General features: G+C 42.1%; 2 protein-coding genes across 4 annotated transcripts in view; both read left to right on the top strand.

The window, feature by feature from the left end:
* Nucleotides 1–105: 105 nt before the first annotated feature.
* On the top strand, nucleotides 106–8,865 carry LOC106599119 (uncharacterized). The gene is made up of 7 exons (XM_014190192.2): nucleotides 106–399; nucleotides 758–902; nucleotides 1,282–1,377; nucleotides 3,539–3,683; nucleotides 7,419–7,564; nucleotides 7,768–7,907; nucleotides 8,261–8,865. Exons 1-7 carry the CDS (start codon nucleotides 300–302, stop codon nucleotides 8,413–8,415), a joined length of 927 nt encoding a protein of 308 aa, XP_014045667.1. The 5' UTR covers nucleotides 106–299; the 3' UTR covers nucleotides 8,416–8,865.
* Nucleotides 8,866–12,286: 3,421 nt separating this feature from the next.
* LOC106599117 (glycogen debranching enzyme-like) overlaps nucleotides 12,287–26,725 on the top strand; it is a 31,511-nt gene continuing 17,072 nt past the window's right edge. Inside the window, exons 1-16 of one of the 3 annotated variants that reach the window (XM_014190191.2) lie at nucleotides 12,287–12,441; nucleotides 13,140–13,299; nucleotides 15,753–15,963; nucleotides 16,170–16,339; nucleotides 16,923–17,126; nucleotides 18,746–18,927; nucleotides 19,670–19,781; nucleotides 20,408–20,534; nucleotides 20,745–20,847; nucleotides 20,965–21,062; nucleotides 21,391–21,530; nucleotides 22,089–22,276; nucleotides 23,408–23,531; nucleotides 23,858–24,021; nucleotides 24,387–24,488; nucleotides 26,295–26,450. In XM_014190191.2, coding sequence (XP_014045666.1) covers nucleotides 13,215–13,299; nucleotides 15,753–15,963; nucleotides 16,170–16,339; nucleotides 16,923–17,126; nucleotides 18,746–18,927; nucleotides 19,670–19,781; nucleotides 20,408–20,534; nucleotides 20,745–20,847; nucleotides 20,965–21,062; nucleotides 21,391–21,530; nucleotides 22,089–22,276; nucleotides 23,408–23,531; nucleotides 23,858–24,021; nucleotides 24,387–24,488; nucleotides 26,295–26,450 — 2,166 coding nt within the window. In that variant the 5' untranslated portion in view covers nucleotides 12,287–12,441; nucleotides 13,140–13,214. Of the gene's footprint in view, nucleotides 12,442–12,579; nucleotides 12,804–13,139; nucleotides 13,300–15,752; nucleotides 15,964–16,169; nucleotides 16,340–16,922; nucleotides 17,127–18,745; nucleotides 18,928–19,669; nucleotides 19,782–20,407; nucleotides 20,535–20,744; nucleotides 20,848–20,964; nucleotides 21,063–21,390; nucleotides 21,531–22,088; nucleotides 22,277–22,497; nucleotides 22,622–23,407; nucleotides 23,532–23,857; nucleotides 24,022–24,386; nucleotides 24,489–26,294; nucleotides 26,451–26,725 lie in introns of those variants that run through there. The other 2 variants (XM_014190188.2, XM_045714577.1) reach the window with 2 other exon arrangements.

Below are 26,725 nucleotides of genomic sequence, written 5' to 3'. Positions count from 1 at the left end.
CACCAAAAATGTTTTCTCATATTATTTGGGGATTTATCATTTCACACACGGACAGTGAAAATAAGACAACCATTCCAGTTTAGTTTTTAGTTTTTGTTTAGGCTTCTCCTGCACAGCAGGTGGTGCTATGCCTATTGTTGACAGTGGACATGCAGCAGGCAAGAAATTCGCGAAGAAGATTGTTTACACTCCTTATATTGTTACCCTACCAAACTCCATCCGGGTTGGACTTTCATGATCAGCTATCGACTAGACTAGCCAGTTCTCTAGATACATTGTAGCTGGTGTAGTTAAAAATAATGGAAGATAGAAGCCTTCCTCGTATTGTGGTCATTGCACTGTCTGTGCTGATCTACATTTCTGCTTTAGCAATTAATGCTTTGGCAGGCGCTGGAAAGGGTGAGTTTCATGTAACTTACCTAACGCTAACTCATGTGAACGCAGTGTTGTGTAACTTGCTATGTTTTAACTGTGTAGCGCTTCCTATATGGCTTTTAATACTAAACTGTAGGACAGGAAATAATGTTTTATTGGCGTCACAGCTGCACATTATTCTATTCTTAAGTAGAAGCTTTAAAAGTTCCTAGCTCTATGTTCAACAAGGGACATGCAGAACCCACCCTATTACACAAAGTCAATTACAACCTTGTCCTCAGGGGAGGAAGTCTGGTGCTTGAGACTACATAAGTGACTGATGCAACACTGTAGTTTCCCCAACAGTTATGCTGTACTTGTTTTGCAATCTCCTCTCTCCTAGGACCATTCCATTCGAGTACAGGGAACATTTCCAAGAAGTATGAAACCGACATAACTCCGGCCGGATGGACCTTTTCTATCTGGGGGCTCATCTACACCTGGCTGTCTCTCATGCTCATCTATGTCATCTCCTTCCTCTACAGAGGGTACAGACACAATTATTCACCTACCTATATCAGTCAATCAATCAATAGCTCAACCATGCAGCCATCTATCTTTTAGGCTACTATTCTATAGTATTCTATTATTTTAGGACACCATCCTTCTGCTGTAGTATCAACACGTAGACAGTGAAATGCAGTAATTCATGTATTAGATGTATAGTTATGTAGGTATTGCAGCACAACCGGCCATCATTGGGAATCCCATAGGGTGGTGCACAATTGGCCCAGCGCCGTCATTGTAAATAAGAATTTGCTCTTAACTGACTTGTCTAGTTAAAGAAAGGTTAATTTAAATAAAATATTTTAAAAAAGCTACAGTAGAATGTTTGTTCTGATACCAACTTTATTTTCAATTCCTCAGGAGCTGGACCCTCTCTGTGCTGCTGTACGGTTTCTACTTGTCCTGGATAGTCAACATGGCCTTCAACATGACCTGGCTTGTCCTATGGGTTCAAGAGTGCGTAACAGTCTTTTAACACCTAAACCAATGAGTTCCTGTTGCCTGACTAACCTGATTTAAGTGGACGGGTGGAAGCAAAATACAGCATCTCCACTTCCACCTTAGCTAGACCAGCCCCGCACCAATGTTCGCGTGATCATTTTGTCTATCTCCACCAGGCGCAATCATTACATGTAGGTTAAAATATCAAGATCAATATATTTATTTCCAGGCAGGTTGAAACATGCATGTTGCTAGCTCGTTTGTTTTGGGAGATTAACATTGGGTTCTTTAACCTGACGTGCATATGTTCCTCTTTATAGCTGGTTCTTTGTAGAATTTTTACCCAGATTCATACAAAATTATGTTTCTGTACTCAGATGATTAATCCACAGATAAAAGGGAAACTTAGTTCGTTTTTTGTTAATTATCTCTGATGAATCACTCCTCGTTTGTCTTTGTCATCCAAAGGGGTTTGTATCTTCCTGATAACCAATAAGGAGGGCATTTGCAGCCCGTCGAGCAACTTAAATAGAACCAAGTTATATTTACCACCTGGCTACGCTACACAGACACTGTGACACGTGTTAAGTTTGGTTGAAATTATTGAATAACATCTGTGTAAATGTATTTTGCAATGCTCGCACACGTAATGTGGACGGTGTATTCAAGGTGTTACTATAACCATACCACACCTACCCACACTGTGTGCCTCTGCCAGTCTGTAGAGAACAGTGAGAGAAGTTGAACCACATAGGCCTAGCTTTTCCCCCCTTAACTTCTTTGCTTTACAATTAAAATAGAAATACTTAATGTATGAATACAATGTTACTACACAAGGTATATATAATTAGACCCATTGAGATTCATCGTATTTTTGTGGGTCTCTATCATGCTATGATAATTACCAGGCCTATAGATTGTAGGACAGGAATTCTGTATACCTCTGGCCCTTCTTTGGACACTGTGTTAACTAACCTCCAGACGAGCTTCAATGCCATACAACTCTCCTTCCGTGGCCTCCAACTGCTCTTAAATGCAACCGATCGCTGCGCGCACCTGCCCGCCTGTCCAGCATCACTACTCTGGATGGTTCTGACTTCTTAGAATATGTGGACAACTGCATATACCAAGGTGTCTGGTTAGACTGTAAACTCTCCTTCCAGACTCATATTAAGCATCTCCAATCCAAAATTAAATATAGAATCGGCTTCCTATTTCGCAACAAAGCATCCTTCACTCATGCTGCCAAACATACCCTCGTAAAACTGACTATCCTACCGATCCTCGACTTTGGCGATGTAATTTACAAAATAGCCTCCAACACTCTACTCAGCAAATTGGATGCAGTCTATCACAGTGCCATCCATTTTGTCACCAAAACCCCATATACTACCCACCACTGCGACCTGTATGCTCTCGTTGGATGGCCCTCGCTTCATACTCGAAGCCAAACCCACTGGCTCCAGGTCATCTACAAGTCGCTGCTAGGTAAAGCCCCGCCTTATCTCAGCTCACTGGTCACCATAGCAGCACCCAACCGTAGCACGTGCTCCAGCAGGTATATCTCACTGGTCACCTCCAAAGCCAATTCTTCCTATGGCCGCTTTACCTTCCAGTTCTCTGCTGCTAATGACTGGAACAAACTGCAAAAATCACTGAAGCTGGAGAGTCATATCTCCCTCACTAGCTTTAAGTACCAGCTGTCAGAGCAGCTCACAGATCACTGCACCTGTACATAGCCCATCTGTAAATAGCCCATCCAACTACCTCATCCCCATACGGTATTTATTTATTTATCTTGCTCCTTTGCACCCCAGTATCTCTACTTGCACATTCATCTTCTGCACATCTACCATTCCAGTGTTTAATTGCTATATTGTAATTACTTTGCCACCATGGCCTATTTATTGCCTTACCTCCCTTATCCTACCTCATTTGCACAAAACTGTATATAGATTTTTTCTACTGTATTATTGACTGTATATTGGTTTATTCCATGTGCAACTCTGTTGTTGTATGTGTCGAACTGCTTTGCTTTATCTTGGCCAGGTCGCAGTTGTAAATGAGAACTTGTTCTCAGCTAGCCTACCTGGTTAAATGAAGGTGAAAAAAAATTGTCTGCTCAAAACACCAAGGTGGATCAATGAGAGTGGTATTTTTTTACTGTTCCTTACAGGCAGATGACTGCTGCGTTGATTCTACTGGGGATCATTGCTCTCACCAACTACTCTATGATCTTTTTCTCCTGCTATGGGCTGAGTGTTTATGGAGCCTGGCTCAGCCAGAACCATCCTCGTGATCTTTGGTGCATCCGGGTGCTGGTGAGTTTAATTTGAGGCTTAATTGAGTTAGTTGTTAAACTCACACCATCCTCATGATTGTAGCATGGTCACAGATGTGCTTTAGCCAACTCCAGTCGGAGTATTGTTTTTCATAGGATTCATTCATCCCATTTAGTTTTATGGCAACACTTACAGTTGTCGGGTTCTAAATAACAGGGTAAAAACGGACAGACAACTATAAAAGCTAAAACCAAGTTTATTCACCAAATGGGTCAGACCGCTGAAGACACAAAGACATGTTCCCACCAGCGTGTGCGTACAGTTGAAGTCGGACGTTTACATAGGTTGGAGTCATTAAAACTCGTTTTGCAACCACTCCACAAATTTCTTGTTAACAAACTATAGTTTTGGCAAGTCGGTTAGGACATCTACTTTGTGCATGACACAAGTAATTTTTCAACAATTGTTTACAGACAAATTATTTCACTTATAATTCACTGTATCACAATTCCGGGGAGTCAGAAGTTTACATACATTAAGTTGACTCTGCCTTTAAAAAGCTTGGAAAATTCCAGAAAATGATGTCATGGCTTTAGAAGCTTCTGATAGGCTAATTGACATAATTTGAGTCAATTGGAGGTGTACCTGTGGATGTATTTCAAGGCCTACCTTCAAACTCAGTGTCTCTTTGATTGACATCATGGGAAAATCAAAAGAAATCAGCCAAGACCTCAGAAAAGACATTGGAGACCTCCACAAGTATGGTTCATCCTTAGGAGCAATTTCCAAATGCCTGAAGGTACCACATTCATCTGTAAAAACAATAGTACGCAAGTATAAACACCATGGGACCACGCAGCTGTCATATCACTCAGGAAGGAGACGCGTTCTGTATCCTAGAGATGAATGTACTTTGGTGCAAAAAGTGCAAATCAATCCCAGAACAACAGCAAAGGACCTTGTGAAGATGCTGGAGGAAACGGGTACAAAAGTATCTATATCCACAGTAAAACGAGTCCTATATCGACATAGCCTGAAAGGCCACTCAGCAAGGAAGAAGCCACTGCTCCAAAACCTCCATAAAAAAGCCAGACTACGGTTTGCAACTGCACATGGGGACAAAAGATTGTACTTTTTGGAGAAATGTCCTCTGGTCTGATGAAACAAAAATAGAACTGTTTGGCCATAATGACCATTGTAATGTTAGGAGGAAAAAGGGGGAGGCTTGCAAGCCGAAGAACACCATCCCAACCGTGAAGCACGAGGGTGGCAGCATCATGTTGTGGGGGTGCTTTGCTGCAGGAGGGACTGGTGCATTTCACAAAATCGATGGCGTCATGAGGCAGGAAAATTGTGGATATATTGAAGCAACATCTCAAGACATCAGTAAGGAAGTTAAAGCTTCGACGCAAATGGGTCTTCCAAATGGACAATGACCCCAAGCATACTTCCAAAGTTGTGGCAAAATGGCTTAAGGACAACAAAGTCAAGGTATTGGAGTGGCCATCACAAAGCCCTGACCTCAATCCCATAGACAATTTGTGGGCAGAACTGAAAAAGCGTGTGTGAGCAAGGAGGCCTAGCAACCTGACTCAGTTCCACCAGCTCTGTCAGGAGGAATGGGCCAAAATTCACCCAACTTATTGTGTGAAGCTTGTGGGAAGCTACCTGAAACATTTGACCCAAGTTAAACAATTTAAAGGCCAAATACTAATTGAGAGTGTGTAAACTTCTGACCCACTGGGAATGTGAAAGAAATAAAAGCTGAAATAAATCATTTTCTCTACTATTATTCTGACATTTCACATTCTTAAAATAAAGTGGTGATCCTAACTGACCTAAGACAGGGAATTTTTAGTAGGATTAAATGTCAGGAATTGTGAAAAACTGAGTTTAAATACATTTGGCTATGGTGTATAATCTTCCACCCACCCCAATTTGGGTTAAGTCTCCTCCTTCCCTTTAAACATTAACTTCCTGCCTAGCAATAAAGATGTAAGTGATGCGGGTAATAAACTGTTCCTTCTCCTTTAATGTGACCTGACCTCGGCCCCCATTCCACACTAATCCACAGCTCTCCACCCTTATCAGTGACCACAACCATATACATTCCTCCTACAGATAATCATTAACTTCTGGTGTAGAAACCAGACTGTTGCCCTTCTCCTTTCCATAGGATACCTGATGATTAACAATATTTCAAGTTTAGAAGTCAGAACCTATCACAGTCCCTTCGAAGTATTCACACTCCTTGACTTTTTCTACATTTTCTCATGTTACAGCCTGAAATTTAAAATTGATTAAATTGAGATTTTTGTCGCTGGCCTACATACTACCCCATAATGTAAAAGTGGAATTATATTTTCATAAATTATTACAAATTAATTAAAAATGAAAAGCTAAAATGAGTCATTACGTATTCAAACCCTTTGTTATGACAAGCCTAATTAAGTTCAGGAGTACAACTTTGCTTAACAAGTCAGATAAATAGCAAGGACTCAATAATAGTGTTTGTCATTACATTTTTTTTAATGTTAATGTCGGCAGACTTTGAACATCCCTTTGAGTATGGTGAAGTTATTAATTACACTTTGGATGGTATATCAATACACCCAGTCACTACAAAGATACAGGCGTCCTTTCTAACTCAATTGCCGGAGAGGAAGGAAACCACTCTGGGATTTCACCATGATGCCAATGGTGACTTTAAAACAGTTAAGAGTTTAATGGCTGTGTTAGGACAAAACTGAGGATAGATCAAGAATATTGTAGTTAAACTACAAAACTAACCTAATTGACAGAGTGAAAAGAAGGAAGCCTTTACAGAATAAACATATTCCAAAACATGCATCCTATTTGCAACAAGGTGTGAAACTATTGCTGCAAAAAATGTGTCCAAGCAAATAACTTTTTGTTCTGAATACAAAGTGTTATGTTTGGGGCAAATCCAATACAACACATTACTGAGTACCACTCTCTATTTTCAAGCATAGTGGTGGCTGCATCATGTTATGGCTATGCTTGTAATTGTTACGGACTGGGGAGTCCGGATAAAAAGTAAACTGATTGGAGCTAAGCACAGGCAAAATCCTAGAGGAAAACCTGGTTCAGTTTGCTTTCCACCAGACACTGGGAGATGAATCTTTCAGCAGGACAATAACCTAAAACACAAGGCCTAATCTACACTGGAGTTGATTACCAAGAACACGGTGAATGTTCCTGTGTGGCTTAGTTCGATTTTCAAGGGGATTTAAGTTAAAACTATGGCAATACCTGAAAATACCAATTTGACAGAGCTTGAAGAATTTTGAAAAGAATAATGGGCAAATGTTGCACAATCCAGGTGTGGAAAGCTTATAAAGACTCACAACTGTAATCGCTGCCAAAGGTGATTCTAACTTGTATTGACCCTGGTGTGAGATTTCATTTTCAATACATTTGCAAACATTTCTAAAAACATGTCTTTACTTTGGCATTATGTGGTATTGTGTGTAGTAGGTTGAGGAAAAATAAAACAATTTTTGAATTCAGGCTGTAACACAACAAAATGTGGAATAAGTCGAGGGCTATGAATACTTTCATACCCCTTAAGATTAGTTTGCTAAAGCACATACAGCTCTGGCCATCCGAATGCATTTTACTTTACATAATCATTCTATTGTAATGTATTTTCCCTAACCATCTTAGGTAATCCACTTTTTCAGTTGCTCTATCCCTCCTTTTATGAGGAATTCTACAGTCATATACTCCAAGTAATGTTTTCTTAAGTCTTAGGTGCAGAATGGCATTGCCCTGTATACCACATGGACAACCATCGCCACTCTGATCAACTTCACCCTGGTGTTGGACCTCTCTGGAGTGGCAAAGAGCACTGCAGCCACCGTGTCTCTCTGTATCCTACTGGTGCTGGTGATCGGATGGTAAGCACAGTTTAACAAAGTCTGTCTTATGAGAATCAGGCTCATCGTCTTTTGATTACATTTTTGGGCATTTGATCCAATCTCACTCGATGCATATATTTTATTTGTTAATTATATAGAAGTTACCAATGTAAATTAGACTCTCAGCGCATTTGGGCACACAGCCACACACTTTCAATGTAATCGTAATGTGTTTATTGTAGGTTTGGAATTGAGAACTTCCTGCTGGATCAGCATGTGAGGTATATCCTGACTATTTACCCTGTGGTAATAATTGCTCTGGTTGGGAATGTGTTCAAGCACTATGACCCTGCAGCACCAAGCGCAAACGCTATCTTCATGGGTGAGTAGGCCTCATCTCTCAGACTAGAGATCTATTACCAAGTGCAACATCAACCCTTACCTCCTAAACCTGAAAACATATTGTAGATCTGAAGGGTTTGGATGGGGGTTAGCAATAGCTCCACGAGATGTGATAGGCTAAATGGAGTTCCCACCATATTGCTTAGACCCAACAGATTCTTTCAGATCTACAAGAAATGTCTAGCTGCATTTTGGACTGGGCTCAAATCTCTTCATGTGAAACACTTAAACGTTTTAGAACCTCCCTCTCTATTCTCTGTAAATCATATTAGAAACTAATATACATGTTAGAGTAAAATTATCCTATTTATCTTTGTCTTCTATCACTTCCAGTTGTACTCTTGGTGGTTTCCTGTGTGCTCCTGGTGGTGCGAGTCGCCTTGGTGTTCAGGAGAAATCGGAACCAGCCCCTGTACGCTGGCATGAGCCTGGAAGCTCTGATCTCGCCCAGCAGCCTGAACAAGAAGCAGAATAAGATATTCATGTAGAAGACTGGTGCACACCACAATAACATATTTTCACGAAGTGTCAAACCTTAATAACCTATAACATAACACATCTGCCTATATTCAACTATACACATTCATTATTCAGTTTGGACAAGAAGCAGATGAAGATATTCATGTAGAAGACTGGTAGTCTTCTACATAGTACGATCTGTATACGATACGAAGTGTCAAAGCCTATGCTGCCTATAAAACATATAATCCTGTATTACGCACACTCAGTATTCAAGTATCAAAATACCTGTATTCATCCAATCATAACACTACACTGTAATGCATAACACTTTCGATGTTTATAATACATGTAATAAGAAATGATTGTACACAAATCAATGCACTGAATAATCATACAATTCCAGTGTAAATAACACTTTTTTTACTTGGTTCTTATTGTTTTGTATCGATCTGATACATAAAAACATATTTTGCCTATCCTGTATTGATAATGATATTTTCAGTTGAAACTATTAGTCGACACACTGAGTATGAGTAGAAATATGGAATGCTAAAATAACATGGGATGTTAGTGTTTTATTATATGGTTTATGTGGGGCTAGGACATTTTTTCCTATGATTACATACAGTTGATGTCGGAAGTTTACATACACCTTAGCCAAATACATTTTAAACTCAGTTTTTCACAATTCCTGACATTTAATCCTAGTAAAAATTCCCTGTTTTAGGTCAGTTAGGATCACCACTTTATTTTAAAAATGTGAAATGTCAGAATAATAGTAGAGAGAATGATTTCAGCTTTTATTTCTGTCATCACATTCCCAGTGGGACAGAAGTTTACATACACTCAATTAGTATTTGGTAGCATTGCCTTTAAATTGTTTAACTTGGGTCAAACGTGTCGGGTAGCCTTCCACAAGCTTCCCACAAGTTGGGTGAATTTTGGCCCATTCCTCGTGACAGAGCTGGTGTAACTGAGTCAGGTTTGTAGGCCTCCTTGCTCGCACACGCTTTTTCAGTTCTGCCCACAAATAGTCTATGGGATTGAGGTCAGGGCTTTGTGATGGCCACTCCAATACCTTGACTTTGTTGTCCTTAAGCCATTTTGCCACAACTTTGGAAGTATGCTTGGGGTCATTGTCCATTTGGAAGACCCATTTGCGACCAAGCTTTAACTTCCTGACTGATGTCTTGAGATTTTGCTTCAGTATATCCACAATTTTCCATCCTCATGAAGCCATCTATTTTGTGAAGTGCACCAGTCCCTCCTGCAGCAAAGCACCCCCACAACATGATGCTGCCACCCCCGTGCTTCACGGTTGGGATAGTGTTCTTCGGCTTGCAAGCCTCCCCCTTTTTCCTCCAAACATAACAATGGTCATTATGGCCAAATAGTTATATTTTTGTTTCATCAGACCAGAGGACATTTCTCCAAAAAGTACGATCATTGTCCCCATGTGCAATTGCAAACCGTAGTCTGGCTTTTTTATGGCGGTTTTGGAGCAGTGGCTTCTTCCTTGCTGAGCGGCCTTTCAGGTTATGTCGATATAGGAGTTTTTTTGCTGTGGATATAGATACTTTTGTACCTGTAAACTCCAGCATCTTCACAAGGTCCTTTGCTGTTCTGGGATTGATTTGCACTTTTTGCACCAAAGTACGTTCATCTCTAGGAGACAGAACGCGTCTCCTTCCTGAGCGGTATGACGGCTGCGTGGTCCCATGGTGTTTATACTTGCGTACTATTGTTTGTACAGATGAAGCGTTTGGAAATTGCTCCCAAGGATGAACCAGACTTGTGGAGGTCTACAATATTTTTTTTCTGAGTGTTTGGCTGATTTCTTTTGATTTTCCCATGATGTCAAGCAGAGGCACTGAGTTTGAAGGTAGGCCTTGAAATACATCCACAGGTACACCTCCAATTGACTCAAATTATGTCAATTAGCCTATCAGAAGCTTCTAAATCCATGACATTATTTTGCATTTTCCAAGCTGTTTAAAGGCACAGTCAGTGGACTTCTGGTCCACTGGAATTGTGATACAGTGAATAATAAGTGAAATATTCTGTCCGTAAAAAATAGTTGGAAAATTACTTGTCATGCACAAGGTAGATGTCCTAACCGACTTGCCAAAACTATAGTTTAACAAGACATTTGTGGAGTGGTTGAAAACCTAGTTTTTTAATGACTCCAACCTAAGTGTATGTAAACTTACGACTTCAACTGTACATCTTTATCAGATAATGACACAGGGCTCGTTTGAGTGGTGAGGCTGAAACAACCGACTGGAGACAAAAGTCGAGGAGAGAAGTCAGTGGGAGGTGCATCTGCGACAGGCGAAAGTCAGACACTGATGTGGTTTTCCAACAGCAAGGCTCAGTGCAACATGGCAGTGTTGCAGTTGTTTATTCAAGTTTTTCTTTGTAATGTCGAAAAACTCTTCAACCCCCATATCACACACTGACATACTAAAATATGTGTTCAATGTACAGTCAATGAGACAGCCTCAAATAACATTAATTTGTATGTATCCACTATACATGAATCTCTGCAAAGTTTGTTTCAGTCATATCTTTGGTTACGTTTTGGTGTCAAACAAAAACACCCTAATGATTGGTTGACAATAGAGCCTCCCACAATTCAGTCAATGGCTGCAGGATGACGTTGATGCAGTTGACATGTAGGTGGAAGTCGGGACAATTTCTATTCCCATAATGCAACACATTTTGAAAGGAGGTGACTGCCTTGACAAAAGTGATCCGTTCCAATGTGCCCACAGATATGAGTCAAATTGGAAATTCTCTTGTAGTGTGAAATGAGCTGCAGAAAATAATACATATATACCACATGATTAAATAGAAAACAGTAATGTTAGAGCGGATCACTTTTGTCAATTTGGTGACAATCAGTGGTCAAAGAATGTTATGTGGATAAAAATTGTCCGACTTGCGCTTACATGAAGACTGCATGAAATTGACAAAAACCATGCGATCAAATGTCATTCAGTTTTGACTGTAGTGGACTGCACATTTCTGCAGTTGCTCTTCACCAACTTCATCCTGCAGCCATCACCTGCATTGTGGGAAGCTGGATTGTCAACTAATCAGTAGGGTGTTTTTGTTTGACCCATGCGAACGTTACCAAAGACGTTACCGAAGATTCAATCAGGAATCAAGGGGATATGTACAATTGAACGTAATATTTGAGGCTCTCTCTCACTAATTGATACTACAGTATACACCGGTGGAGGCTGCTGAGGGGAGGACGGCTCATAATAATGGCCGGAATGGAGTATCATGGAGTGAATGTAATGGTATCAAACATGGTTTTCATGTGTTTGATACCATTACATTAACTCCATTATACTCCATTCCAGCCATTATTATGAGCTGTCCTGCCCTCAGCAGTCTCCGTTGATACACACACATATATTTTCAGTTTGTGAGTGTGTGATATGGGGGTTGGAGACTTGTTTATTTCGACATTATAAAGAATATTTTTTAGAAACAATGGCAACACTGCCATGTTGGAAAACTATCTCCCCGACTTCACACCTTGGATTTCGTCTACAGTCACATCTTCTCGGACTGCTTTCCACCTTACTACTCCATCGAGAACGGTCTTTATAGCGCCTGAACTCTATTGAGTTCTGCAGTGCAGTCATGTATCCTACATGTTACCTAACACACGTCCTCTTCATGTAGAAGCAGCGCAATCCTGTTCGCGATTTTATCTTGTATCATTTCTTATTTAATGAATTATATTGCAACATTTGGTGTTTCAGTCGAATGGTGCTCTGTAATAAGACCACATAATGTTGCCAAACAGGTAAGATTTGTATTGCACCTGTCTACAAGAAAGTATGATAATAGAGGTTTCTTATATTCGTAAATGTACGGTAGTCGGTTTAAAGGTTGATGCAAAATTGATACGCCCCCCTGCTCAGATGCCAAGCCTATTCTTCAATACAGGAAAAATACCGATACTTTGTATTTTTGCAAATTACATGAAAGCAACTTTTCACGATGCGTTGAGTATTTAAAGTTGGGTGTAACAGGTGCATAACTTTTTATTTTTGATAGTTTGTAAGCTACGCATAATGCTTCAACATATTTTTGTGTACAGTTTTCGCATCTTGCGGATTCAAGCTTTGTGGTTGTCTGCTTGGTCCTTATACTTTAGTGAGTGGCCGACTGAGACTGGACACGGTAGATCGAGTATTTAATAGCCTGGTTGGCCTTTTAAGCGACTGAATTCTGGACCTTATCCAGAATGAGTTATGATTTAAATATGGATACTCATGCGCTGCACAATTTCAAGTGGGCGTTTGTTGACAGTGCGTGTTGGTGATGCGCGCATTGTGGACGCGAGAAGCCGTGGGATACATGCAGTGAACAACTGAAAAGGATTCAAAATTAGGTCTGCCGAATTTAGTTGATAATGGACCGAATTTAAACTGGGCCATTGGCTAGCTACATGGTTTCCAATTCTGAATAAAAGGCTGCCTGCCAATTGCGTCAAGTGACAGATCCACTTATAAGAACTTCACCTTTGTAGTGACTATTATCACATTCCAAATGCATTGATCTTTAAGAACTGGATCCAGTTGTCCAATTTCAACTACACCATTCAGCTGTCACAACGTGTCAACAATATTATGTTAGAAACTGCAATAGGCTGCTAAAATGTAACTATTTTTAGACAGCTGAAATATGTTGTTGATGGCTGGTGACATATTACATTTTTTTTCAACAGGAGGTTCTCGGAAAAAGAAAATCCATATCATCATCCCCTGTACAGTAAAGGACGACTTATATAGGCAAAGTCAAAATGTCCCTCCAGGCAAAACAAGTCAGAGTCCTGGTCCTCAACGATATGGAACAGCTGGGAAGGACACTCTTCCGCCTGGACCAAGGTACCTGGACATGACTTCCCTTTTTATGCATGCCTTAGGCTACCATGGTATTGATTCATTGAGAATAAGAATAAGGTGACAGTTAAGGTGGTATTTAAACATGAGACCTGTAGAAATATTTGCTAGTGTGCTGTTTCTATAGATAGCCCATTGGGACTGGGGAGTGTGGTTGCAGGCAGACACAGGCATGTCCCTCCCTGTATTGTTGTTTTTGAACATTTTGTTCTTTTGTAGTTTTTTTTGTTGTTGTTCTTGTGAGGTGAGAGTGTTGCCTTTTTAGTTTAATATAGACCAAATTATTGCATGAACTCAGACATCTGTTGGTCATCCAAGATTTCCAGTATACAAATGCATCAACGTTTTCTAGATAACACTCACGTTATACATGATCAGTAATAGCCATTATTAATTTTAATTCAATGATATCTGGTAACATGATACTATTATGAGACAAAGCCAACATAGGTTGCTTCCTTAAGAAGAGATTCTGGTTTAGATGAATCGAATAATCTTGTTCATTGTCTAAATTATATTCATAAACCACAACTACAGTTGCACAGCAACAACAGGAAATAGTGGAGATCCAGTATACTTCTCCAGTTGAGCAACTGCAGCGTTGCAGTCTCAACCATACTTGATAAGGCAGCTGCTGCTGAGCTTATCAGCAGAATCTATTTTCAGAGATCAGACAACTCATTGTTATTCCTATATCTATCAATAACTTATAGTCTAGGGCAGGGATGGGCAACTTTAAAGGGGTGGGGACCACAAAAAATCTGAACTCATCGCGGGAGGGGGCCACAGTGGCTCTCGGGTGTGCGTACCTACCCACATTCATACCCACACATGCAGTCAGAGCCGGCCCTAGCCTTTTGGGGGCCCTAAGTGAAGTATTTTGTTGCCCCCCCCCCCCCCCCTTGACAGTGGAGAGAACTACTTTAAGTTTTAGAGTTCATTTCTGCGATGTACATAGTTTGCCATGGGACAGAGCGATTTTGAAATGTTCTAACTAATATCATGGAATTCTACTCGTTTTGCCATGGTGGCGGAGAGAAGAATATGCCGCCCATCCCTGGTCTATGGCAACTAGACTTTAAGGGGTGGTTTCGCAGATTAATGACAACAAAGTCAAGGTATTGGAGTGGCCATCACAAAGCCCTGACCTCAATCCCATAGAAAATTTGTGAGCAGAACTGAAAAAGCGTGTGCGAGCAAGAAGGCCTACAAACCTGACTCAGTTACACCAGCTCTGTCAGGAGGAATGGGCCAAAATTCACCCAATTTATTGTGGAAAGCCTGTGGAAGGCTATCCGAAACGTTTGACCCAAGTTAATCAATTTAGAGGCAATGCTACCAAATACTAATTGAGTGCACGTAAACTTCTGACCCACTGGGACTTCCAATCATTGCGCTAATATTAGTTAGCAACTTCCTTCAAACTGCACAGGGACAGTTCATCTGACTCTGGGGAAGTACTGTAGATAAATCTTGCAGTATACCTTTAACCCTAACCTTAACCACACTGCTGACCTTATGCCTAATCCTAACCTTAAATTAAGACCAAAAAGCAAATATTTGTTTTCATGAATTTTTACAATATAATCCAATTTGACTTTATGGCTATAGAATTTACTGGAAACCGGTCCACTCCAGTCAAAACCTGTCCACGTGGGAATACAGCGATTCTGCTTCAAGGGACAATCTGCAAATGAAACAATAACAAAAGCGTACTCCCCGCCACTGTTTCGATAAAAGGCTGAGGGATTTTTTTTTTACACTCGGTGTACATCATTCATTTATTTATAAGTACAAATATTGATGTAGCAACTGCAGATTGCCCCTTTAAGCTGACCGATAAGCAGACTGCCTGCCTTTCCTGCCTTTGGAACAACGTCTTCCATTTTTAGGCAGAGACAAAAACCCTATCGTCATTATATACAATGGGCTCATTTGAGTAGTAAGGTGTAAGCAACAGACTGTAGACGAAAGTCGAGGAGTGAAGTCGGCGAAGGTGCATCTGCGACATCCAAATGTCGGACACTGTAGTGGTTTTCCAACAGCATGGCCAAAATCAACATAATAGTGTCAACATATTTTTATTTTCATTTTATTTAAGGGGTGGTTTCCACAGATTAAGCCAAGTACTAGACTGAAAAGCAAGCTCAATGGAGAGTTGAAGATTATTTTTTAGTCCGGGACTAGACAAAATATGTGTCTGGGAAACTGGTCCCAAATTTGTAGCTGGTTCATTAATAGCGATGTGCAAAATCTCCTTTCTCACGTTTTTGGAGAATGAGTAGCAAATATTAGTTGAAACGGGTTGTAATCAGTTAGTGGTGCGTTCAAAAGCATGGCGAAAGGGGGGACGTAACTTGATCCATGTGCCTTGCAGCATACAATCATAGAAATGTATTGTAAGCTCAGGCCTGTTTGTACTATATGTTTCATCTAAGGCTTTGAGCTCCAGTTCCGTCTGGGCCCTACTCTCCAGGGGAAACATGTGCATGTGCACACTAACTACCCTGCCCCGGGCAAACACTTTGACCGTCACACCTTCCAGGCCCTGGACTGGCACAACCCCATGGGAAGAGAGGACGACTCTGACAAGTTTTGCACCCTAGACCTACAGATCGCTGGATCATACCAATACTACTTTGGTCACGGGTGAGAGTTAAGCACTATTGTAATAGAGACCAGTATTCATATTGCATTTCTACATGAGCCACAACATCACTGAGCAACTATAGCTTCATGTTGTATGTTCAAGTTGGAATATTGTCCCGATTGTCTTCATATAATAATTTATTGTCCTTATATAATGCTTGATATCACCACTATAAGTAAATATTCTACATGTTTTCACCCCCCAGCCATGAGGAGAAGTCAGGCGGTGGCTACATAGTGGTGGACCCAGTGCTGCGTGCCGGGGCTGACAACCACCACGTCCATCTGGACTGTATCACCATCCAGACCTACCTGTCCAAATGCCTGGGACACCTGGATGACTGGCCAGCCAGACTGAGGGTGGCCAAGGAGTCTGGTGAGAGAGAATGGTGACGTCTTTATGCCAGCCTGCCTGGCTGTCTAGTCTGTGTAGGGCTTTAATTGTTCCAACCCAGGACTAGAATACCTGATTCAAATGATCAACTAGTCATCAACTAAATTAGATGTACAGTGTTAGGTGTGTTATGCCTGCAGTTTTCCTGGATCAAGAGCAAAGAATTGTCTTGTAAGTCCATCATCTCACCAGGAAGTTTGGATCCCATTTAACAGGTTTGACAGAATTTGTTTTAGGTCACCTACGGACACCAGTTTAGTTCATGGTCCCAAGTCAATGTTTACACTACATTTTCACCTTGTCATTTTGCAATATCCCAGGCTTGTCCTCACTTGACAATAGAAAGAGGGTTAGTTTAATCATTAACAAGCTGGCTCCAAAACGCATACTGTATGTAGTACTAATAAACGTACATGCATTAAAGTGAAATGGAAAGCATAGATATCATGCCATGCGAGGATGCCATTCCCTGAGTTTTTCGTATGAAACTTAATCAACTAAGTAAACTGAGAACATTTAGCTCCAATGCTTGGATATTAACAAATGCATTTTGTTTGTTTCACAGGCTACAACATGATCCACTTCACCCCACTCCAGACGCTAGGGATATCCAGGTCCTGCTACTCCCTAGCTGACCAACTAAGCCTGAACCCAGAGTTTTCACCACCGGGAAAGAACTACACCTGGACAGAAGTGGGAGAGTTGGTGCAGAAGCTGAAGAAAGAGTGGAATATGATCTGTATCACTGACGTGGTCTACAATCACACAGGTGTGCGTGTGTAGGTGGGACGTGGGGTGAACGTGTGCCTATGCGAGTGTGTGTCTCCCTCTGTTTGGTTGAAGGATCATTTCAACAGCTGTGTATTAGGTTAGAGATGTTGCGTCGCAGTCAGTAACTGTGAGGCCATACCTAAGCAGTTCCTCTCAAAGTCCAGAGAAAAAGTACCAGCATTGTCAAAGAGCCAGGCAGGTCTCACAATTCATAGTTTAGCAGTCTTATATCCTTAAATAACTTCTACAACATTTTTAAAGTCCCACTCTAGCCAATGTTTGCATACTGCATGTCTCTTACTGAATGTAGACTAGGGAAAGGTCACTAGGAAAAGGCCACACTCTCTAAAATAATGCCGAGTCATGGTCCTCGAGTCTAGAGCGAGCTTTAAAGATGAGTGGCGTGTTAAAAATACCCTCCCTAGATAATTCTGCACCACTTGGTCATGGCTGCTGGTGAACCCAGTCTGTGTGTGTGCAGCCCTGCAGCCAAGCTGTTGCAAAGCAGAATCTATGTGACTAGCATGCTAAGCTAAAAGAGAGAATGCTTTCGCTGACTCAAGCTCCTATTGATTAGATGTGTTTTGAATAGAACCTGCGTCAAAGTGTCTCCTTGCCATTGGTTCAGCTGTGGTTTCTTTTGTCTTCAGTGTTTGAGTGTGGTGTTTGCATGGAGGTAGTTGAGTTGTTTTTCTATTGTCTACTAGTTTCTATTCAGGGCAGTTGTATCCTTTATGGTTTGCAAGTGTCTGTAATAAGGTTCAGTGTATTGTAGGTAGCCTGCTTCAGAAACCTAGGTAAGGCTTGGAGAGGAGGAGGTCTTGAGAGCAGCACTCTATGGCCAAGACCCAGTATTGTGAAAGGTCAGATGGTCAGAGAAACCTTATCTCCATGGCAGCTTAAAGGCCATGTGCTGACTGAGGTCCAGAAACCTGCTGAACTCTATGGTCTGTGGTCAGTGCGGCTTACAATGATGTACCAATGGGTCTGCGCTGCTGTGATATGATGTAACACTCTGAAATGGTTACCAATGTTAGAGTTCCCCTTTTCTGTCATATGTGCTCATATTATAAACAGGCGCACACTATGGTTAGAATGTGTATTATCTGAGAAATAACCTAGATCAAAAGTGAACATTTTCAGTGTTTACATAAAAACAAAATATCTTTCATGCAAAAAAACAAAATGTCTCTAGGGTTTATTTGAGTGAAGAGATACCGCTGCCATTTTGGTCATGTGCCCAACGATTATCCTACCACTGATAGTTCTCAGGGAGTGTCTGCATAGAATCAATGAACCTCTATTCCCCTCTGTAATATTCCTTGACAAAGGCCTCAATGTCCTCCATTACATTTACATTTACATTTTAGTCATTTAGCAGACGCTCTTATCCAGAGCGACTTACAGTAGTGAATGCATACATTTTATACATTTAATTTCAATTCTTGCATTTTTTTTGTACTGGCCCCCTGTGGGAATCGAACCCACAACCCTGGCGTTGCACACACCACGCTGGCGTTGCACACACCATGCTCTACCAACTGATCCACAGGGAAGACATAACTGAGGATTTCAGTGTGGTAACTGTTGCTTTGTGCCCTTCCCCTGCCTGTGCAGCCGCCAACAGCCCGTGGATCAAGGAGCATCCTGAGTGTGGCTACAACCTGGTCAACTCCCCCCACCTGAGGTCAGCCTGGGTCCTGGACCGGGCCATATGGCACATGACCTGCAACATGGCTGACGCTAAGTACGCTGCTATGGGCCTCCCCGCCCAGGTCCAAAACGAGGGGCACCTCAATGTGAGTGTCTGAGGTTTACTTTCTCAGCTAGGATTGTGAAATTCCAACCTTCCCAAAATTCCCATGTTTTTTTTTTTATCCCAGTTGGAGGATTCTTGGAATCAGGAGGGAATAAGCAGGAGGGAATCCTCAAACCGGGAACTTAAAGGCCCAGTGCAGTCAAAAATGAGATATTTCTGTGTTTTATATACATTTCCACACTGAGGTTGGAATAAAATTGTGAAAAAGATGATAATCCCCTTTTAGTGTAAGAGCTGTTTGAAGAGACTGCCTGGAATTTCAGCCTGTTTTGGTCACCAGGCAATAAAATTGTCAATAGACCAATAAGAAAGAGTTACAAATCTCTCTACCAATAACATATCGTTTTCAGTTTTCCCCTCTCCACTCAGACCACTCCCAGACAGTCCTAGCAAAATTCTTACTTGAGAAATTGATATTTTCTAACAAGGTATTCTTTTATTTTTTTACCATTTTAATGAAAACAACCACAGTAAGGTGCTTAATTGTAATCCAGAAATGATTTGATATTGAGATAAACATGGCTGCATTGGGACCTTTAAGGAAAGCTTACTTAATTGTTTTACCCTGGCAACTGCACTATAATGGTGGTCTAGAGGTTTTCCTGGTCATGTCGGATGTGGTCAGGAAAAACCACAGGGCCTTATACATAACACCTCGTTCGGTTTGTCTTAATGAAATTGTGAAGACCTAAACCTTTATTTTTGTGTTTTACCTCTCTAAGGCGATCCGCAATGTTTTGTGGGAGCAGGTGTTCCCCAAGGTCAAGCTGTGGGAATTCTTCCAGGTCAAAATCGAGAGCACTGTGGAGGAGTTCAGGACCCTGCTCACAGAAGGTGAGAGCATTCAACTGAGCACTGTACAGCACTGTTTTTATCTTTCTGTTCATGACATCTGCTGTGTCATTATAATAACTGGTGTGTATTCACAAGGAACCAAAAAGGAAGCAAGCAGGCCAAAACGTGGAGAGACCTTCCTAATTACCTGAACTTGTCCAATAAGAAACTCTCGTTTTCGTTGCGAAATGTTTAATACGGTTTGCTATGGTGTCCACTGAGTACACCTTTTATTTATAAACACCTTATGTCAGAGGGTTGTTCAAAAGAGTAACCATCTCCTCTTCTCATGAGCTCCACCTGTCCAGACAGTGACCGTGTATGGATTCGCATGAGAAGTAGAGCCAAGTCAGTCAAACAGGCACCTACCTCCACCGCAGTGGGAGTTTGTCCATGTCTGATGTGAAACAAATGACTCCATGGAAACAGAAACATCATATAAAGGAGGATAAATTGCAAAAGTGTTGTTGATTTAGTGTTGTTGATTTATCATTATCCAATGTTCCTTTTTTGGCAGCTATAATTTCTCAGTCAGAGAAATTGTGTTTTGGTATTGAGGATATGCTTGAATGTGTTGGTATTGATGAAGTCATTTATATGTTGTGGTATTATGTGATTGGACTCAGGAGCGAAACCAGACCAGAAGAAGACTGGGGGTAAACAGGGACTTAAGATCATCCAGGACCCCAAGTTCAGACGGTTCGGAAATAAAGTGGACATGGACTCCGCTCTGGAGACCTTTGTGCCTCACAGGTGTGTGTGTGTGTGTGTGTGTGTGTGTGTGTGTGTGTGTGTGTGTGTGTGTGTGTGTGTGTGTGTGTGTGTGTGTGTGTGTGTGATCATGATGAACCGATGATCATGACTTAACATCAGTTCATTGGGTAGATTCTCTTGAATGAATCGATCCCCAAATCTAAAGCCAAGTCTCATCCTGCACATTGTCGATTCTTTGTCCCTGTCCAGCCGCAGTCCTCAAGCCATTCTGGAGGCCTGTAACTGGCTGTGGGGGAGATTGGAGGAGATCAATAAAGAGCAGTACCAGCAGATGTTACACCACCAGGAGCAGGTAGGGCACACTCCCGCCACCCCCAGCAGTAGCTCTGGTATGTTCCATACGTGTTTCTGGGTAATGTAGTCCATCCATTTTACAATTCTTTGTTCTGCTTTTTTTTTTGCCACACAGGCTGCTAACTGCATCGTGGGAAATGTAGTTTATGAGCGCCTGGCTGACCACGGGCCCAAGCTGGGCCCCGTCACCAGGAAAGACCCTATTGTTACCAGGTATGCTGTGTGTGCAGACTGTATGTAGATTTTAAAAGGCTTGATTAATTAGTTTACTTCACTCACATTAATATAAAAACAGATTTAGAAACAAGGTCTACAGTATTATGACTGTAACGTCAAAAAAGGAGATTCACTTTATTTCCTGGCATTGAAAAAACGGGGAGTTCCATCCGTGACATCAGCGATTATATCATGCTAAGCTTATTTAAAAAGGACTGCCTTCCTTAGAGCTGAAGCAATCATGCCCATCTAAATACAATTTGGATCATTTGTTTACACATGTCATTCTGGATCCAAATAAATAAATGCGTTTGTATGTTGACAGATACTTCACCTTCCCGTTCGAGGAGAAAAGCCTGGAGGATGACCTGCCAATGATGGACCAGCCAGACAAGGCCCGTCACTTCCTGGCTCACAACGGCTGGGTGATGGGAGACGACCCTCTTAGGAACTTTGCTGAGCCAGGTCCACACTTTTTATTTTACATTAATTTATTCCTGCCCATTGTGCCGGCTGGCGCTTAGGCAGCAACAAAATAATCTTCACTTCTGATGATCTTCGGCTCTTTCTCCACTGTGCCCCAGCTCTGGGGATGTTGGAGCTTCGTCAGTTGTTTTAAAATATAATAGTTCAAACGTGTGCTTTTATCTAGAACAACTTACAATAAGCGCATTCAGCTAAGGAAGATAAAACTTTACGCTCACTTTTTTCTTCAGGGGAAAGACCAGTGTCTCTCTATGGGTCAATGACACGCAAACAGTGTAGAGATGTGTGATCAAGTCACTCTGATTAAGAACAACTGCTATCTTACCAAAAACATTTAGCATAAGTGATATAGATGAATGTAAAGATGAATTTTTAGTTCAGACTTTAGAAACAAAAAGCTGGTAATAGTGATGCTGGTGCTGTGGTAATCTGATCATTCCACAAGGGGGAGCCAGTGAGATGTAAATATAATTCCCAGTGTTACTAAAGGCCAAGTCTGAGAATTTAAAGAAAACAAATGCCTCTCCATCTTTCCAGGCTCCAATGTGTACATCAGGAGAGAGCTGATCTGCTGGGGCGACAGTGTCAAACTTCGCTACGGCAACAAGCCCGAGGACTGTCCCTATCTGTGGGCCCACATGCAGAAGTACACAGAGATCACGGCCAAGCACTTCGCTGGGGTCCGCCTGGACAACTGTCACTCCACCCCTCTACATGTGGCTGAGGTACTGTACACAATTCCATTCAGTCTGAGCCATTGATTTTGTTATTACACTCCATATAGGCCATACTATCTATGAAACCCATAACGTTACTGTATGGCCAATTAATACGATTCAGGTATCTTCCAAGATAATTGATACAGTTGATGTATGAGTAAAGTTAGTGATAATTCGCTGTAAAGTGACAAAACAATGTCATTAATGAAACCACTCTCCTTCCGTAGCACATGCTGTCTGCAGCCAGGGCGATCAGGCCCAACCTGTATGTAATCGCTGAGCTCTTTACGGGCAGCGAGCTGATTGACAATGTGTTTGTTAACCGCCTGGGGATAACCAGTCTTGTCAGAGGTACCGGACGTTGACATGTAGTAGATACAGTGCTGGAGTGGTGGGGGTTAAATCCCAGGTTACACTTTATTTCACGTATCTGGTGTTTACTAGACATTCAATTGAAAATGTTTATTTAAATGACGTAATAATTGCGTTTTGGTGTCTTTGAGATGAATTGAAAAACAGATATATTTGTAGCATCTGGTACCAGTTTCTTCAAAGCATGTACCAGAAAGTATCATTGGTTACAACATCATTTTTGAGTAAACACCAAATACCATCTTAGGACTGTAAAATAAAGTGTTACCAAAAACCTTTTGTTTTGGCATGACACTAAATCTAGTCTCTGTTTTTGTCTCTTTCTGTGTGTCTCTCTCGTCTCTCTAATGTCTCCCATTTACAACCCTCATTTCATCATTCCTATACCTCACTTTACATACTATCTTGCTCTCTGCTAAACATTTTTGCATTAAACATATCACCTTTCGTTTACTTCCTGGTCTGAATACCTCATTGACCTTTATCATTGGCGTCCTCCTCACCCCTTTATCGGTTCCCTTGTCATATTTCTGTCTCTTTGTTTGGTTTGTGTTTGGTGTTTGGCATGTTTTCTTTTGAATCTTGAAACCCCCATGACCCCTCTTCCATACTAACTTGCTTTCCTGCTTAGCTTTGCCGTATCTCCCTACATTTGGACTTCTTCTCCCTCTCCTTCCTCTACCCTCTACCCCCTCCTTCCCCTCCCTCCACCCTCTCTCTGTGCTTTAACCCACCGTTGACTGACCTGTGGATGTGGACATGTAGTACATGTTGGACGTGGCTCGTGTGTTGAGGCCCAGTCTGTACGTGGTGGCTGAGCTGTTCACGGGCAGCGAGGACCTGGACAATGTCTTTGTGACTAAGCTAGGCATTACCTCGCTCATCAGAGGTAGGATTGCACACCACTAGCTTGGTCCCAGAATGGTTTGTGCCGTCTTGCCAACTCCTATGGTTCTTGTCATTAATGACCATAGGAGTTGGTAAGACACCACAAACAGATCTGAGACCAGGTTAACGCATCACTGCATCTGTGAATGAAACATTGTACCAACGGGCGTTCTCAACTCCTGCATGTTGACACCATTGTGCATGTTGACACCATTGTGCATGTTGACACCATTGTGCATGTTGACACCATTGTATGTGATTGAAAAGCCTACAAGCTAATACGGTGGTGTAACTGTGAACCTCTCCCTCCCTTCTTGCCCCCTCCAGAGGCAATGAGTGCAGGGGACAGTCACGAGGAGGGCAGGCTGGTGTACAGGTACGGAGGGGAGCCCGTCGGGGCCTTCGTCCAGCCCAGCCTCCGCCCCCTGGTGCCCAGCATTGCCCACGCCATGTTCCTGGATGTCACCCACGACAACGAGTGCCCCATCCAGGTACTTTATTCTTAGCCTATCCTTGAGTTCTGCTATTCAGGTACATCACAGTGTTATAGTGGCCATTGCTATTTCATTGCAGTAAATAAAATATCTAGGCACTATTTCAATATGCACAATAGCTGGGATACTACCGCTTAGAGTGAAGCAATTATATTGGGCATGCATTCTAAATGGTATGCTATTGTGTGCATTGCAGGAAAGTTCTCCTGCAACAAGGTGATCTGTAGGGGCTTCACACTGTTGAGAGCCTGGTTGATTTCAGTATGAACTTTAGGTTTAATTCCGGTACTATATGAAACTCCAGTGAGGCGTGTGTGCTGTCTCCATGTTCACTCTCTGGAAACATTTTCCCCTTGTTCCAGCTCCGCTCTGCGTATGACTCGCTCCCCAGTTCTGCCATCGTCTCAATGGCCTGCTGTTGCTCTGGCAGCACCAGGGGATATGATGAGATGGTTCCTCACCAGGTAACTCTCACACCTTTTCATGGTCATAACAGTATAATGACTTTTAGACAGATATACAAATATCTTAAATGCATATATACACTATAGCGTCACAATATCTTCAATCACTTTAAGTATAAAGCCAAGGAGTTTAGAATGATGGTAGCTAGTTACCCCTGGTATCATATGTAGAATTTCAGGAAAGGAGATTTATAACTGCAACATTTCTCTCCGGCCCATAGCAACATTTATAGAATTGCAGGAAATTATGTTTAAAACTGCAAAATGTTCTCTATGCCAATAAGAGGAGTGTGAATAGTTGTATTTAAAAAATGTATTTATTTAACTAGGCAAGTCAGTTAAGAACAAATTCTTATTTACAATGACGACCTAGGAACAGTGGGTTAACTGCCTTGTTCAGGGGCAGAACGACAGATTTTTACCTTGTCAGCTCGGGGATTCGATCTTACACCTTTCGGTTACTAGTCCAACGCTCTAACCACTAGGCTACCTGCCGTGGGGGTTTGTTACTATGCCGATAAATGACAATATCCATCCGGACCTTTGCCATCTAGGAAATTTGTGTGACTGGACCTTCTAAAATAGTTCTTGAGTACCGCTGCCTGGACTAGACTCTTTAGTGACCACCTCTCCTGCCTGGACTAGACTCTTTAGTGACCATCTCTCCTGCCTGGACTAGACTCTTTAGTGACCATCTCTCCTACCTGGACTAGACTCTTTAGTGACCATCTCTCCTACCTGGACTAGACTCTTTAGTGACCATCTCTCCTGCCTGGACTAGACTCTTTAGTGACCATCTCTCCTACCTGGACTAGACTCTTTAGTGACCATCTCTCCTGCCTGGACTAGACTCTTTAGTGACCATCTCTCCTACCTGGACTAGACTCTTTAGTGACCATCTCTCCTGCCTGGACTAGACTCTTTAGTGACCATCTCTCCTGCCTGGACTAGACTCTTTAGTGACCATCTCTCCTGCCTGGACTAGACTCTTTAGTGACCATCTCTCCTGCCTGGACTAGACTCTTTAGTGACCATCTCTCCTGCCTGGACTAGACTCTTTAGTGACCATCTCTCCTGCCTGGACTAGACTCTTTAGTGACCATCTCTCCTGCCTGGACTAGACTCTTTAGTGACCATCTCTCCTGCCTGGACTAGACTCTTTAGTGACCATCTCTCCTGCCTGGACTAGACTCTTTAGTGACCATCTCTCCTGCCTGGACTAGACTCTTTAGTGACCATCTCTCCTGCCTGGACTAGACTCTTTAGTGACCATCTCTCCTACCTGGACTAGACTCTTTAGTGACCATCTCTCCTACCTGGACTAGACTCTTTAGTGACCATCTCTCCTACCTGGACTAGACTCTTTAGTGACCATCTCTCCTGCCTGGACTAGACTCTTTAGTGACCATCTCTCCTGCCTGGACTAGACTCTTTAGTGACCATCTCTCCTGCCTGGACTAGACTCTTTAGTGACCATCTCTCCTGCCTGGACTAGACTCTTTAGTGACCATCTCTCCTGCCTGGACTAGACTCTTTAGTGACCATCTCTCCTACCTGGACTAGACTCTTTAGTGACCATCTCTCCTACCTGGACTAGACTCTTTAGTGACCATCTCTCCTGCCTGGACTAGACTCTTTAGTGACCATCTCTCCTGCCTGGACTAGACTCTTTAGTGACCATCTCTCCTGCCTGGACTAGACTCTTTAGTGACCATCTCTCCTGCCTGGACTAGACTCTTTAGTGACCATCTCTCCTACCTGGACTAGACTCTTTAGTGACCATCTCTCCTGCCTGTCTGCCTGTAGATCTCAGTGGTCAAGGAGGAGCGTTTCTACCCCAAGTGGAACCCTGAAGCCAAGGCCTCGTCACCCGGGGAGGTCAACCTGAAGACGGGTATTATCGCTGGCAAGCTGGCCCTCAACAAAATGCACCAGGAACTGGCTTCCAAGGGCTTCAACCAGGTGGGTGTGTGGGGGAATGGGTGTTCGTTTGACTCAATCCAAACCAATTCCTTGCCCAGATCCATAGGCCTTTGAATGGGTTTTGGCAATATGGTGAATGGTAATTGTAGACTATTAGTAGGCTGGATTAAATAGATATGACATAGCAGTTACTCCTATTTAGTCCTTTGAGATGTGAAGAAGAGTCGATAATAACCAAAGGATCATTTTGGCATTGGCCCTACAGTATTCATGTCAGTATGTGTGTGAATGTGGAAATATATTTGCCTGATAAA

The sequence above is a fragment of the Salmo salar genome, chromosome ssa03, assembly GCF_905237065.1.
Source record: "Salmo salar chromosome ssa03, Ssal_v3.1, whole genome shotgun sequence".
Lineage (NCBI taxonomy): Eukaryota > Metazoa > Chordata > Actinopteri > Salmoniformes > Salmonidae > Salmo > Salmo salar.
Note: the sequence above shows the minus strand (reverse complement) of the source record. Positions and strands in the feature narration are given on the sequence as shown.

Excerpts from the sequence above, each read along its gene's own strand:
- LOC106599119 (XM_014190192.2), top strand. The coding sequence starts at position 300 with ATGGAAGATAGAAGCCTTCCTCGTATTGTGGTCATTGCACTGTCTGTG. Across the intron at positions 400-757 it reads TTTGGCAGGCGCTGGAAAGG|GACCATTCCATTCGAGTACA; the intron begins GTGAGTTTCATG and ends CCTCTCTCCTAG. Across the intron at positions 903-1,281 it reads ATCTCCTTCCTCTACAGAGG|GAGCTGGACCCTCTCTGTGC; the intron begins GTACAGACACAA and ends TCAATTCCTCAG.